General features: G+C 44.2%; 1 protein-coding gene across 3 annotated transcripts in view; it reads left to right on the top strand.

The window, feature by feature from the left end:
- The window catches only part of TIAM1 (TIAM Rac1 associated GEF 1), a 208,228-nt gene that overhangs the window by 110,217 nt on the left and 81,669 nt on the right, over nt 1-16,342 (top strand). For 2 of the 3 annotated variants that reach the window (XM_047100047.1, XM_047100048.1), the window contains exons 6-10: nt 613-837; nt 2,688-2,873; nt 8,240-8,386; nt 10,766-10,840; nt 13,581-13,751. In XM_047100047.1, the coding sequence (XP_046956003.1) occupies nt 613-837; nt 2,688-2,873; nt 8,240-8,386; nt 10,766-10,840; nt 13,581-13,751 (804 nt within the window). The remainder of the gene's footprint in view (nt 1-612; nt 838-2,687; nt 2,874-8,239; nt 8,387-10,765; nt 10,841-13,580; nt 13,752-16,342) is intronic. The other variant, XM_047100050.1, reaches the window with a different exon arrangement.

Raw genomic sequence — 16,342 nt, 5'->3', positions numbered from 1 at the left:
GAGAGACACAGCATGAGTGGTGGAGGGGCAGAGAGAGAGAGGGAGACACAGAATCCCAAGCAGGCTCCAGGCTCTGAGCTGGCAGCACAGAGCCCGACGCGGGGCTCGAACTCACGGACCGTGAGATCATGACCTGAGCCGAAGTCGGATGCTTAACCGACTGAGCCACCCAGGCGCCCCTCTCTGGCCTTTTTATAAGAGCACTAATCCCCTGCATGAAGACCCCGCCTTCATGACCTAATCCTCTCCCCGGGGCCTCGTCCTCTAACACCACTCTGGGGGTGAGAATTTTAACCTTTGCATTTGGGGGAGATGCACACGATCATTCCATCCCAACAAGTGAGTTCAGGGAGTACACAGAGTGAGCAGACACGGAGGAGGCCTCCTTCCAGACAGCTCTTGGGGGCTGGGGGTGGGTGCAGTTCGTCTGGCCTAAGGCCTAATGTACTGTCTGCAGGAGGAGGTCAGGAAGGTTAGCCTTACTCATGAGGTGTCCAGACCCGTCACCTTGACTCCATGCCATTGCTTCTCTTGAAACGCCCCTGGTCCACTGCCGATAACCTAAGAGGCGGCTGTTTCTTCTTGCCCCCCCCCCCCCACTCCCCCTTACAGACCACCAGCCAGACGGAGCTGGAAAACTGGATCACCGCCATCCACTCTGCCTGCGCGGCTGCCGTGGCGAGACATCACCACAAAGAGGACACGCTCCGGCTCCTGAAGTCCGAGATCAAAAAACTGGAACAGAAGATTGATATGGATGAGAAGATGAAGAAAATGGGCGAAATGCAGCTGTCTTCGGTCACCGATTCGAAGAAGAAGAAGACTATATTAGATCAGGTAATCGTCCTTCCGTGTTTCGACTTGGGCAGGATCGTTATGGGTCTTTCAAGTGCCTCCACGTCTTGGCATCACGGAGCGTCATTGCTTATCTTGTCAGCCTGTCATCCGGGCTGCTGAATTCTTTATTGTGACTGTCAGCGTTCCTCACCCGTCGTTCGCAGCCGATTGTTACGAGCTGAAGGGAACAATATTACATGAACGGGAGACAGAAATCTAATAGAGGAGCCTGCCCCCGCTCCCACCACCACTGCTGTGCTATTCTGGGGCATCTCTGTCATCGCCACGTCTGCTGGTTTTCCTTCCCCACCTTGTCCGGTTCACGGGTGAGCTCCGCTGTGGGGAGATGCAAATTTAGGCAATTTCGGCAAGGTGGAGTGTGTTTGAAAAAGCGTGTGCGTAGCTGCAGTACAGGATCATAAGTAAGTATATTTCATGCTAAGAAAAGAAAGCCGTCACGAGGTAACAGGAAGGTTGTGCCTTCTACTCAATTGTTTCAAAGTCCGCGATGAGCCATCCAGTTGCGCTTTGAAACTTTGTCTTAACGGTTAGGAAATCATCGTGGGAATCAGTGAGTTTCAGGAATGGAACAGTGGATGGTGTGGGCCAGCAGCTGGTTTCCCGTGGTTTCTCTCCCTCTGTTACCTGGCGCTGTCTTTGTTTTCACTGAGGCAAAATTCACATAGCATGCGATTAACCATGTTAAGGCGTACAATCCAGTTGCATGTCATACGTCCACAGTATTGAGCAACCACAACCTGTGTCTAGTTCCCAGATGTTGTCATTCACCCCAGAAGGAAACTCCATACCTGTTAAATTGCTCCCCTGTGCTCCTGGCATGCTGCCTCTACGGATTCCCCAATTTCGGATGTTTTTATACAAGTGGAATTACACAACATGTGACCTTTTGCGTCTGAATTCCTTCACTTCACGTCACGCTTTGGGATGGACCCACATCGTAGGGGACATCAGTCAGTTCTTCATTCCCTTTTACGGCTATGATTCGTTGCCCACACTCACCACAGTTTGCTTATCCGTTTGTCCGTTGATGGGCCATGTTGGCTGTTTCCACTTTTTGGCCGCTGTGAACAGTGCTGTGAACATGCATAAGTCACAGTAAAAAGTAGACATCGGCCATTAACCACTGTCCACGTCACCGTTAACATCACTGAGCCTTGGCTATATACCACATCCTGTGCCAAGCTTATTCTTGCATTATCTCATCTAAATATCACTTCAGTCTTAGGAAGTAGGTATCGTTTTGCCACTCTGAAAAGCGAGGAAATATCTTGGACACACTCTGTGGTTGGAAATTTATTCCAGAGCCTGGGTCTTCACCTTCTAGTGTTTTCTGCCTCCCACCGTGGGCCATGTGCCACTCCCCTGTTCCCAAAAGCTGTTGGGCTCTGATCTTTAATTCACCTCCCTTTTCTTTTTCTCTTTGTCTTCCTATGAAAGGTCATCTCCTGGTAAGTCCTATAATTCTCCAGTGGTAGAAACCCTGCAGATTTTACTTCCCTTGGGTTTGTGGCCCAGAGCTTGGAGCTGATGGCCTAGAAGGCCCAGAAACATGACATTGTACAGAGGACACAGAGCAGCTGACATATACTTTCTGTTTACCAGACCGAATTTATGACTGTGGGTCTTTGTGAAAAAAACGTGTAAGCTACGAAAACAGTGATACTTGAGATGCTGTTCCCTAAGAAATTCGGGGTACCTGTGGTTTACCCCTTAGGATTAAAATCAATACCTTGACAACGTGTGGTTTTGTAACATTTGTGTGGGATGACTGTTAACACTTGTTTTCCCTTTTCCTTGCCTTTCCTTTTTCCATATTTTCACCACCGTAGATCTTCGTTTGGGAGCAGAATCTCGAGCAGTTCCAAATGGACCTATTTCGTTACCGCTGTTACTTAGCTAGCCTCCAAGGTGGGGAACTGCCAAACCCCAAAAGGCTACTTGCTTTTGCAAGCCGACCAACGAAAGTGGCAATGGGCCGCCTTGGAATCTTCTCTGTATCATCCTTCCATGCCCTGGTGAGTCGAAGCCGGTGTGTTTTTAAGAAATATTTCTCTTTACTATTAATCCTGAGCAGGACTTGACAGGAGCCGCTGAAGTGTTTTTCTAGTTCACTGCTGGGTGTGGATTTCTGACACGTCCTCTGCGGTGGGTACAGATCTTCATTTGAGTCTGTTCTGAAATGTATTCCTTAAGCCTCTCTTGATGGGGCCTAAATTATTGTGCAAAGAAAATAGGAAAGGTATTATCTTAAGAGATCTCTGCATGTAGTGTTTGTTCGTAACTGATGTCCTCTTTAGGCAGTGTTCTGGTTTTAATCCAAATACAGTTTTTTTTTATATTAACCTTATGGAAATGTTAAGCGGAGAGCTCTCTCATACGGAAATGCATTCTCTCTCTCTCTCTCTCTCTCTTTCTCACACACACACACACACACACACACACCCCATATATTGAACACAGATCTCTTTGGTGATCTTCCTTTCATTTTATTTTTAAATACTGTAATTTCAGAAATCAGTTCTTTACAGTCATAACTGTACCTGCTGCATTTGAGGAAAGTAAAGATCTTCCATGATTTTCTAGCCCAACATATGTATTTGCTTGGGAAGGAGAATTTGCATCTGACCTCCGGAACGGCAGATTGCATCGTTGTGTTGTGTGTTTGCAATCTGTAATTTTATGTACTTGCTAAATTGCGAACAGCTTTATGTACGTTTGGCTCCTTTCTTCTCAAAAATTGCTATTGCGAGTAACATGGTTTCAGCCCATCCAAGTCAACACCCACTTAAAATGTACTGCACCTTAGCACATTTGCTGTGGAATTAAATGTTAAGTCTCAGGTTCCAGAAACTGCTTTGGAAAACCTTAGCTCTGCTGGGCTTGGCTTGCCTCCCCTCTTCAGCTGTACCCTTCAATTGAATTCAGAGCTGCAATTCAGTCAAAGGCGTTTGTATTCTTTATAAATAGATTAGCGTCATCATTCAGATAATTAGGGGTAGATTTACATTTTTAAAGAAGTCTTAAACCAATTTCTGGACTTATTAAAACTGGCATCCTGATTTGTTCTGCTAATTACGACTCAGCTCTTGGTCTTTCTTGGTCTCCCTTGGTCTTTCTTGGTCTCCCACCTCTTCATATAGCTGTTAAGTGCTTTTTTTTTTTTTTTTTCCTTAGTAATGGGTCAGTGTGCTGTGATGAATAAGTCTTCCAAATGTTTTTGAGTTTGAGGCTCTAGGACTGTTTCTCTGAGACCCAGACACCAATTTGTAACTTGACCAAATCTCAGTTTGTATATTCTGCAAATAATAATAATAATAATAAAATTCTTGTCTACTGCATGGTAAGAATGTCGTAGATTGAAGTGACATTTTTGTAAGAGAGCTCTTGCCTTAATTTTCTTCAAAGCCATTGGAGCTAACTTTATTATTATCCTTCCATAACTTATCTTCAGACCTTCTAATTGCCTCTATCTCAATATCTGTGATTTGTGTGTACTTTTATTTGGATGGGCAGACTGTTAAAATCTGGCCAGCTGAAGATAGGGATGGGAGGGTTAGTAATTTAGGCGTTTTGGTCAGTGACTTTTTTTTTTTTAATTTTTTTTTTTTCAACGTTTATTTATTTTTGGGACAGAGAGAGACAGAGCATGAACGGGGGAGGGGCAGAGAGAGAGGGAGACACAGAGTCGGAAACAGGCTCCAGGCTCCGAGCCATCAGCCCAGAGCCTGACGCGGGGCTCAAACTCACGGACCGTGAGATCATGACCTGAGCCGAGGTCAGACTCTTAACCGACTGAGCCATCCAGGCGCCCCTTAAGAAGCGTATTTAAGTCCTTATGTGCAGCTTCCTTTTCCTTGCCCCCCACCGTCCTCAGCTGCAGTGTGAGTCTGGGTGTCTATATGCCCGTGTGTCCTCACAAACTTCTCTTTTCCACGAGGGGTTTCACTTCACACAGAACAAGTTCAGCAGGCCGCTTAGGTGTCTGCCCCTGTTTGTTGTTCCGGTTCCTGCAGGAGATCCCAGGAAGGGAATTTTACAGTCCGATTTATTAGATACTTATTTTTTCCTCTACTCGTTGTCATTTGACCCCAGAGAGGTCCCCCCCCCCACCCCCCATTGAAACATGTTTCAATTTAGCCTTTGTCCAGACTTATTTTTTTTCTTCTTTTAAGTGAGGGGCAAGGGAGGAGGAGGTGTGAGGGCAGGCGGGCTGGGGGTGGGCGGGGAGATTTGGGCTACAATTTAAGCCCCATTCACCAGGAGGGCTTCCCATAATGCTCAGTGATTTGCAGTAATTAACTGAAGGGTCCCCGCTGTACTCTTTGAAAGAAGGTTATCATTGTTCTTGTTTGCACAGATGAGCAGAATGATAGAGTAATCAGGTTCTGGCCACAAAGGGAGGCATTGTCTGGGCAAAGATCATTGAGAAACTCTTGAGCTCTTGTCTGCTAGTTCTTTTGCCAGCTTTTTCTCCCCCCCTGTAAATCCCTTTGCTTATTTTGAGTCATTATTGTGTTGGGGGTAGCAGTTACTTTTGCAGTTTACAGGGCCCCCAGCAGTGCAGCATAGTTACTGTGAGAACCCCTAGTGAAGGGCCCATTTGTTAAACAGACTCAACCAACTGGTCAGCCGGTAACTGAGAACATTTACGTTGTGTAAGTTTCTCTGCTGGACTCTGTCTTTCTAAAATTGTAAAGAATTACTGTTGTGACCATGTTATATGTAGGATTTCTGCTTTTGCTTTTTTTTTTTTTTATGTTTACTTATTTTTGAGAGAGAGAGAGAGAGAGACACTGAGACAGAGCAGGAGCAGGGGAGGGGGAGGGAGGGGGAGGGAGGGGGAGATACAGAATCCAAAGCGGGTTCCAGGCTCCTAGCCGTTAGCACTGAGTCTAACGTGGGGTCGAACTCATGAAACACAAAACCATGACCTGAGCCAAAGTCGGCCACTTAACCAGTTGAGCCACCCAGGCTTCCCTCTGCTTTTGCTTTGTGATGTTGGTTTATGTATTTTATTCATTGAATCAGCAAATACATGTGAGGCCTGGCATATGTCATTTATTCTTCCTATGATTAGGGTTATAGCAGCAAACAACTCAGAGTTCTTTTCCTGTTGGAGATTCTTATGGGGGGAGATGCATAATAAATGAGTAAGCAGTTAAATAGACAGGGTAGGTGCAGGTATTGATGTATGCTATGAAGGAAGTGAACAAGGTAATAATACATATATATATATATATATATATAAACAGTGATGCAACAGCCATATATTTGTATATGACTGCCTGTAGCTGTCTGTGGATCTACAGATAGATTTATCTATTTATAAGTAGATATACAAATAATGAGACCGAATAGGCATTTTTGTTTCCTCTCAGACTTTTAACTTTCACACCACTTATTTAGTGGTTCCTAGCCTCATTTTGTGATGATAAGCTTATCTGATACTGAAATCGTCATGTGTGCATGTATGTATGTCAGCACATTTTAATTTATTCCTTTTGCAGCTTTTGTTTACCTTTGACTCAGAAAGTGATGAAAATAGGGAAGAGAAAATGTGTATCTATTTAAAGTAAACACGTGTCTTTTGGTCTGTGATTTTGTCCCCCTCATCCCCTTGAGCACAATCCTAGTCTAGACCTCTTTCTCTAACGTGGTGTTGGATGCTGCGTTTTTACATGCCTCAAGCTCGGAAAATATAAGACCGCTTCCTCATCTTCCTATCTTCATTTGGGACCAAAATCTTCCCCCTCTAATACCTTTGCAGGGAAGCTGTTCTGATTCCTTTTTAGTGTCTTTGCCAGTCTACTCATGGAGCGTCCAGGGTATTTACCCTGTCAGTGCTGAAAACCCCAGAGAGGCGTGCCTTCTAACCAACGTGCTGACAGCTGGGGGGCCCCTCTTGTTCCCCAACGGGGTTTCATCCCCCAGTCTGATGCCAGTTGGCACCCACCACACTGGGAGTTGCCCGTGTGGGAATCTGTGACAAGTAGGTTCCAAGACTCATCTCCAGCAACAAAGGACGGGTGGGGAGGTTTCATTTCAAGTCTGACTCGCTGTACCTCCTGGCACTCCCTTATTTGAAAGGAGAGCCTGTGGGTGGCCTATTGAGATTTCCTGGCAGAAGTTCCCTCAAGTTCCTGGGACTTTGCTTTTAACCTATGGATACACTGTGAGCACGAATGTTGGCCTGGGAAGGACTTTGTGGGATCCTCACAGAGATTCAGTGTCTACTTGAGCAGTTTGTATAGAAGCAGATTTGAACTTGGGGTGTTCCTCTCTGAAATATTTGTCTGGGCTGTTGGCATCTTGCAAATATCTCAACAGAGTGGAGCTCCTGCTCCCCACTGCTTTTTTTTTTTTTTTAAACAAAATAGAACTTTTATTCCCTTGTGTCTAAACATGGGACATGTAAGGCTAATAAGGTGGCTTCACCATTTTCTCGGACTTGGGTCCCGTCCATCTTCTTGTTCTAAAAACCGTGAAAAGGGTTCTGTCTGAATGTCCTAGAAGAGTTAACCCACGGACCTTCCTTTGTCAGGAAGGAGAGAAGTGAAAGATAACGGAGATCCCTCCCTCCTCTTAAGGACGGTTCCTGGAGATGACAAATAGCCCTTCTGCTTAGCTCCCGTTGACTGGAAGTTAGTCACAGGCCCATGTCCTGCTACAAAGGAAAATAAGTCAGCGTTGGGTAGTCATGTGCTCAGCTACGTGTGGGGTTTCTCTGACTGAGCTAGAGGGAGAATGATATAGGGGGACAACCATCACTTCCCTACGAAGGAAATTGTGTCGTTCTGAGAAAACTAGAAGAATTGGTACACTTAGATTTCATGTGGAATCACAGGAACCAAGAGGTATTGTTTTCGCTATTTTTGCCGACACTCAGACACCATTCTTCTAGAATGTAGAAACAGCTCTAGAGCATTTAGGGAGAATCTCAAGATCGTATGGTTAGCTCATCTTGCTGCTAGAGTTCAATCCTGTGACCAGAAGGGCATTGAATTCTTGGAAACATTACATACGCGTCATGTTGTTATTTTATATATTACTGTTTTCCTGATGGTTTCAGACAGTGGTTCAGTTTGCCAACCTTTCAATTATATTTGGACTCCATGAAGAGCCCTCAAAGTCCCAATATATGGGAGTCACAGATTAAATGCTTTGGTGATGGGCTGGCATGATGGAGGTATGGTTGGTCTTTTTTAAAATTTTTATGAATTTGAAGATGTAACTGGCTTTATTAAGTCATTCACGAACGGGCAGCATACCTCTAGCAAGTAGAGGGATGCTCCCTGGGCGTGTAACTTCGTAGGGACCTTGAGGAAGAGGTGAGCGGTCCTGACGCATTTCTCTTGTCGATGCTGTTCCTCGACGACCTCAGGTGGCAGCACGCACTGGTGAGACCGGAGTGAGACGTCGTACTCAGGCCATGTCCAGATCCGCAAGCAAGCGAAGGAGCAGGTTTTCTTCCCTTTGGGGTCTGGACACTACCTCCAAAAAGAAGCAGGGACGCCCCAGCATCAACCAGGTGGGTTCCAGGGTGGGCGAAAGAGCAGGCACAGATTGCTTCCATGGCCACCTCAACTTGGGATGCATGTGCATGTGTGGTGATTTATTGGTACTGGGTGGTATTTCGAATCAGCTCACTGACACAAAGACGCTGGTTATACTAGACGCTTTTAATAGCTAATGTGTACTCATGACTTTGAACTCTGCTATTAGTCTATCACCAAGCTCCAGTCTCCCACCTGCATCCTTTGCAAACCCTGGCTAATTACAGACCTCCTGAAAGTGCACAATTCATCCTGAGTCTTCGGAAAAAAGCGGGGCTTGTTGATGAAGCCAAGTGGGCACCTGAGCACAGGGCTCTTTAAGCTGCTTCTGGTGCTGGATCAAAGGTGGCCTCCGGGGAGGTCAGATTGCTCCTCTGCCATTAGCTTTTTGGGGTTGACATAAAATGGGGAGTTCCCTTGTCTTCCAGTATGAGAAATCAGGAGTCTGAGAGTCCTCACCAGTGCCATGATGCCCTTCTACCCAGATGCTGGGGCTCAAAGGGGATCTCGGTACCTCACGAATGGCATCACCGAGAGGTGTACCACAGGGTCAGTCCTCTGATAGCCACATGCTGTGGCCTTGTCCTTTTTATCCCTTTTAGCCAAGACCACCATCCTGCTAGAGTCACTTCTAGGAACTTCTCTCCATTGTCATTGTCATTCTTCTTTGGCTTTGTGAAGCAAGTGGCTCCAGGACTGCTTGCTCGTGTTTTAGGGACTGAAGGAACATGGGTCTTGGTCTTTTCAGGAGAAGGAGAATGTTGGATTCATGGGTTATGGTGGCCGAAAAGTGAAGCACTGAGCATGTTGGAGGTCATGGCTAGGATTCCCAGTTTGACCTGTTCACTCTGTGCCCTTATGCAAAGTGAGAAGCCGATTGACTAATTTGATAAAAAGATCCCTCATTGTTTGTTCTGACAGTTCCAGCCATTAGCTTACACAAGAACTGAAATTTAGAAGAGACAGTCCTGAAAAGTGACGTCCTACGTTCCTAACTGACCACCACACCCACTGTTTAAACGTGGGTATTCTGTGTCGCTGATGGACGTTGCAGGAGACCAGATGAGCAGGTGATAAGTGAGCCTCAGACTGAGCATTCATGCCGTTTGGTCTGTGGTCTTTGGAGAAGGCAGAGCATCAAGTCTGCTACCAGGTTTTGCTTCTGTGTAAACCTGAAGAAGAAACGGTGTGGAGGAAAGTCACTGTTTTATCAAAACACTCACGCATGAGACTTGATGTCTCTGGACGAAACGTACGTACAGAAGGAAGACATTCGCCACTAGGATTTCTCCCCTCCCTTTGGCAGGTGGTGGTGGCGTTTTGTGTGAATCCTCCTGTGATGGCAGGTGACGCAGAGCACCCACTAAAATACATGCCAGGACTTGGCAGTTGGGAACTGGGTTTGAACGTCTTTTCTGTCACAAGCCTTGACTCCTGCGGTGGTAACTTTATCAGCGCCAGCTTGTGTCAGAGTCCGTGGCTGCTGAAATAGATGCCTCAAGTTAAATGAGGTCCAAGAGAATGTTTTAACGTATTTCAAAAATCAAAGGACGATACCATTTCCTCGAAGCAGTTCTTGTTCCTGTCTCTTAAAGTGAGGGTTTATAAAAACTTCCTACTTAGCCATGAGCATACCAACAGAAATCTACTTGTTAATTCAGGACTCTGAAATGGACACAAATGGTGTGTTTCTATCTATCTCATTTGCATCGTGAGAAAGGCTTTTTCTTAATCATGTGTATTATCCTGATAGTACCTGGCTGGTTTAGAGCCAGAATATAAAACTTTCTCTTGTCGACATGTTTAGATTTTGGCTACTGAACAGAATTCATTTAATTTCAAAGAACAGACAAATTTCTGTTGTTTTTTTTTTTCTTTTTCTTTAATTAAGAAAACCTTTTCTGGGATGTTACGGAAAGCACTATAAATGGATAGTCTCAGGTTCTGCTCAGCAGAGTATGAAAAGTAAACTAGTTGTTGATGAATATCTGATTGTATATGTGAGGGAATTGTGGAAACTGTTCAATGTGAGCAAATCTAGTCCATTGCTTTTGCAAAAGCTTATTTTCTTTACAACAAAATGAATTATCCAGATCTAGAAGCCAACTTTTTCTTTTCTTCTTCTTTTTTCTTTTGAGTTTGTTAGAGTTATGGGAAGTGATCCAGATAGAGGATCATGTTTTTCCTGGTCTGCTACCATGAATTACGTTCCCTATTTATGGAGCTGATATAGGAGGATCTGGAGACTTCTGTCATGTGTTCCAAGAGCCACGCTCATTTTCCATCCCCCTTCCCATGCTTCATTTGCCCTCTTGCCGACAGGCCTTTTTAAGATGATACTTTTGTATATGCAGGTGTTCGGTGAGGGAAGTGATGCTGTAAAGAAATCTTTAGAGGGAATATTTGATGACACTGTTCCAGATGGCAAGGTAAAAATAAACCCATTCCTTTTCTAAAAGTACCGCGAATGTGTCAACATTACACAATGCATTGGTTTCTTGGGATCCTAAAATTAAGTGGACTGTATTAAATGCTGAAATGATCAAATCTTTAAAGTTATGTAACAGGTCGGTAAAAGGTGGACAAGCATTTTATGCTTAAAACTTGGTAACAATAAGGACATTCTCCTGCCAACATAACATTTTCAATACTTATCATTTGGATGTATCATTTTCCATCTAGAATATAAGAGGAAATTTGGGTTCTGGGGAGCTGAATATCTTATGTCGTTGCCAATTGCTTTTATCTACAACTTCCATTCCCAAGAGGTGAGTTCGTACTGCCCTCCCTCTCTGCCCACACATGCTGTGTTGTTCCCATTAATTCAAAGAACTGTTCTGATAGTATATTCTTTAAAAAAAAAAATGCTTTTGCCTCCTGAAGACAAGTATTCAATTAAAGATTCACAGACTTGTTCTAACCTTGTGCCTGGATTTAAAAGGGGTGGTCACACTGCTCTGATTGAAAGCCCATGAAGAATATTGATTTTTGTTTCCTCTGGGCTACTTTTTTCAGCCTCTAATTTAAATGGACATCCCAAGCTTTAAAGACCCTAACAGTGATACCAGTAACCTCTTTGTTCAGGGGGTTCTGTTGTTGATAACGTGACCTTGGAATGATCCCCCGGTTCTTGGGCTCAGGATCAATATGACAGAGAGTTCAGCTCTCGGTTGCTGTGCAACCAAGCAGGGGCGGTCAGCGGTAGCACAGCCCCGTGTTCGAGATGGAGCCTCTGAAACAGAGTGCAGCGGGGAGTTCTGGCCTTTGGAAGGGGTGAGGGGAGAGGAGTGGCCAGGGACAGGCCTGTTGTCACTTTTGTGCTCGAACTACTCCTGGATTATGTCCCTGTAGATACGAATGCAGCTGTCCTTGGAAATACCCATCCGTGCCCCTTTCTCTGAAAAACTCTGTCTCTGATGAAATCTGATGAAATTAAATCACTGTACCTACGTGCAACACAAGCATTGTTTTTGATGTTAATGAAGCCATTTCTGAAGTTAGCTAACTCATCTTGCATACTGTTACTAGTTCCCTTTTAATGTTGGAATAGCCTCTCCAGGCACACAGATCCTGGACCCCAGGCACAGAGCACACAGATCCTGGAACCTGCACATGTTTTTCCTTTGGATTTCTCTGCCCCTTTTGTTTGTCCATTTCTCTGAGATATTTCTTTATTCTTCTTCTTGGCTGGAGTGCCTTGATCTCAAACAGCAGTTTAGATGCAAAACTTGAGTTGATCCAGTGCTAAGGGGCACTTATTTAATATGGCACATGGGGACAATAAAAAGATTCCAATTATAGTTCATGGGATTTAGCCAAGTTGATTGCTTTTTGCTTTTTGACAATCCCTTCCTTGGGGTTCAATTTATCCACAAAAGTGACATCATTCAAAGCCAGAGCTGAAATTGTCTTCTTGGTTGAATTTAGTTAGTAGCCTTTGCAAAAATATTTCCCCCATTCTCGGATTCATTCTTTTTTTTGAATAGAAGCTATGACGTTACCACCTATCAGCCTTAGTTTGAAAAATTGTTTCTTGTAATTTTCTAATACCAGCCTTGTTCTTGGTAACCTATAGATTTGTATTTACTGATCAGTGGCCTGGTTATAAACCAATAATCAAGTCTTGTCTTAGTACATCTTGCCCATCAATATTGTTTTTACATTGCTGAAATCTGACATCATTCTTTTTTTTTTTTTTTAAGTGTATTTATTTATGTTGAGAGAGAAGGGGAGGGGCAGAGAAAGAGAGAGAATCGCAAGCAGGCTTCACACTGTCAGCACAGAGCCTGATCCGGGCTCAAAACCATGAACCAAGAGATCGTGACCGTGAGATCATGCACCAAAACCAAGAGTTGGGTGCTTAACCGACTGAGCCACCCAGGCTCCCCTAACATCATTCTTTATTTGCTTATTTCAAAGAAATTGGCCCCTATTTCATTGTTCCATGGAATGTTTTAGCTTCGCTTGCTTGGATTATCCCAGCTGCTGAACGAGTACATCTTTTCCCATCCTTATAAACATGACACTACTCCTTGACCCTCAGGCTGAGTAGTGGAAGAGGATGGAGTGTGGCAATGGCCTAAAAAGGCCACACAGCTCATGCTTTGAGGTTCTCTGAGCCTTGTCTGGGAAACGGAACTGTCTCCCTCCCAGAGCTGTGCTGGAGGTCAAGTGCAAGCACAGAAACGATGCTCCCTGTAAACGTGTAGTGCTAGAACATCATCTTTTCTTTAATAATTTCCTTGGGGCCTCATTGTTGCTTTTGAAACATATAACCCACACGGTAGATATTCTTGCTGTAGGAATTCCCTGTTCAAGGTGGATTTGTGGGGGAAATCCTAGCAAGAAAGCTGAGCTGAATGAATGATCCATTTCTTTCCTTCTTCCAAATTTCAGTACCCTCCCCCCCCACCCTTCCCCCACTTACACAGTGCCCACCTGTGGATGCTGTGGACCGGGTGAAAGGTCTGCCTCGCATCTGAGAAATCTCTCCTTCCCCCATTAAAGCTCCTTTGTCAATAGTTTCCTCTCTGAACATCCCCCTCTGTCCCTGACCAGTGCTACCATTTCCACTCTGGGCCATTTTCCTGGAGACAGTGAATCTCCGTGTACAGTCCGGATAGCAAAGCCTGATGACTGCTGCCCGACTAACTTCATTTCTTATCGTAGAGGGAGAAAGAAATGGTCTTGCCCAGCGTCCACCAGCACAATCCCGACTGTGACATTTGGGTCCACGAGTATTTCACACCATCGTGGTTCTGTCTGCCAAATAATCAGCCAGCCCTGACGGTCGTCCGGCCCGGGGACACTGCCCGGGACACCCTGGAGCTGATCTGTAAGGTATGAAGGTATTGGGGGTTGCCTCCTTGAGAGGAGCAGAGTGGGCCAGAGGAATCATCTGTGGCACGCGTGAGGATTCAGAGACGTGTGAGGGAGGAAGGCGCTTCGAAGGGTACCTCCATTTCCTCTCACAGCTTTGATTTCCTCTGTGATCATATGCATACTAAGTGGAAGTGAATTCTTGGGCTTTGGGAGGAGAGGGATTCTTTTTTTAAATAGCTTCTTTCAATATGCATGTTTCATAGATTTGAAATAAGTGAATTATATGCTCATTGCAAAAATGTTAGAAAATTTGGGTGAAGAGCAAAGAAAATGAAGGCCACCCCTACAAGGTCTAGAAGTATCACCGTAAACATTCTGGCATTTGCCTAACTTGTTTTGTGCGCGCGCGGGCACACACACACACACACACACACACACACACACACAGGTTTAGTGGCATCATATTATGTGTACTGTGTGTAACCTGCTCTTTGACAGTAACTGATGCCACAGCCATATGGGTAGGGAAAAACTGAAATAAATATGTTTGATCTCCGTGATGGGAAGTTCCCTTTCCTGTAAACACATAATTAGCCTCTTACTATGCATGTGTATGTGACAAATGCCTGAGTTCACTTTCTCTGCTGTCACTTCTAAGCTGCAGAAACTTCCGATTCTTTTCCAAAGTCAACGTGGTTTTATTTTTCACCCCCCTGAAGGGCACCAGATGAATTGCCTGGAGTGAGGGAAGGAAAAGAGAAAGAAACGAGCCTTTTTCGTGTGCTTGTTTTTACTTGTCCAAAAGTATCAGCACTAATAGTTTTATTTAGGAGTTCTGTCAAGTCTGAGGAGGAAATGATGTTTGCCCATTGTACAGATGGAGAAAGTGAGGCTCAGAGAGCCTTAGCTCCAGGCCCAGCACTCACGTTGCACGCAGTCAGTTGCAAAGGAGAGACTGAACCCACATCTACCTGGTTGCTCTGAGCCTGTATCCTCTCCTGCGACAGGGTGGTCATCAGGAAGGATGGTCCATTAGGGTCAGAAGCATCCAGAATATATTTTTTAGAGAGCGTGATGGCTTTCCCCAGGACCACTAAAGGGCAAGCAGAAACCTTCCCATCATAATTTTGTCCTAGAAGAAGTTGGATGGATACAGTGACATTTTTAGGACCTCCTCACTCAACACAATGGTTTATAAAGACTGAATCTATTTCACTACCAGAACAAGTACCTCAATGCTGTAATTCCGCAATCAGCAATTTCGGAATTTTTTAAAGAAAACAAATCACTAGGGCCTTTGTAAAGAAAAAATATGGCTCTTTATATGAGTGGGAGAAATGAAACAGTCTGGCTCAAATAAGCCTTATGTGGAAGAAATGTAGAAGGGCCATTTGTTTTAGGACAAAGCTAAACTCAGCCCCCACATAGGTGTTAAAAATAAATGATACTCTGTTACATGCTTCGAATCCTTCACGTACGTGAATTCCAGCTTTTTGAAGATAATGGTATTTCTGTTCACATTTTTCATTTTAATTACTTAACAAAATTAGTCTATTGAGGATTTCTGCATTCTTTTATTTATAGATTAGCACGATTCTTTAGAGACCCATTAATATTCCGCAGAGCTGTGGAAGTCGTTCTCAGAACTGCAGCTGAAGGTGTCAAAAGTAGGACTCTGGTGTTTTTTTTTTTGTTTTGTTTTTTGTTTTTTAATAAAGCCAAACCCTGGAGGTCTTTCCAAGGGGATAGCATTGCTTAAGCGCCTCCTGTGTAATTGGCCTTGGATGCAATTAGGGATCAGAGGGTAGGTCATAGTTTTCCAGTGACCATTGATTGGTGGAAACTTGAACAATGAGTGGGGAAAATAGTGATGGGCCCAATTTTAGGTACTTTTCAAGCTTTGTTTTGATAGAAACTAAGAGAATGATGAATGGTATTGTCACGACAACTAGAGACCATCTTTGGACAGCAAGTGGGACCTGTCCCTGCATAAAGTGTTTATATCTATCGCTGGAAAGGTTTTTGATGGCATCGTGAGGGCACAAATCCCTCTCTCTAACAACAGAAGGTCATCCCGCCCAATTTTCCCTTGGGTCCTCAACTCTTTTCCCCCAAACATGGAAATAAAGACAAAAACAATGTGGTGTGGAACAAGCTAAGTGTCGTGAGTTTAAAAATGGAAAACTTTTGTATGCACTTGAAGAAATTGATGGTCTCTGGAAAAGCACCCATGTAGGATAAATTATATAGTGTGCTGAGAACCAGGTGCCTTCTAAAGCTGGCTCCTTCTTTGGAAAACACTTTATTGTAATTAGTGGAGCCAATTTTATTCTTAAGAGGGAAAGAGATAATGGGGTAACAGTGCCACATGTTATTAATGATCTAATTAGTGGTGAGTGTTTTTCTCTTTGGAGGAGGAGGGACTGAAAAAAAAGGTGATTGTCAGAATGTCTGTCTTTTATTTCTTTATTGTCATTCTCAACGTCGGTGATGGATGCTTTTTCTAATATTTAATAATCAATCTCTTTCTTCTGTCTCTTGCATTCAGCTCATTCTTTTTCCTATTCTATCTGATCCACATCCTTTCACATCAGTTTGTCATCTGCCAT

The sequence above is a fragment of the Lynx rufus genome, unplaced genomic scaffold (assembly GCF_022079265.1).
Source record: "Lynx rufus isolate CCGP_SWC_20201006 ecotype Redwood Valley unplaced genomic scaffold, mLynRuf1.p SCAF_5, whole genome shotgun sequence".
Classification (NCBI taxonomy): Eukaryota; Metazoa; Chordata; class Mammalia; order Carnivora; family Felidae; genus Lynx; species Lynx rufus.
Note: the sequence above shows the minus strand (reverse complement) of the source record. Positions and strands in the feature narration are given on the sequence as shown.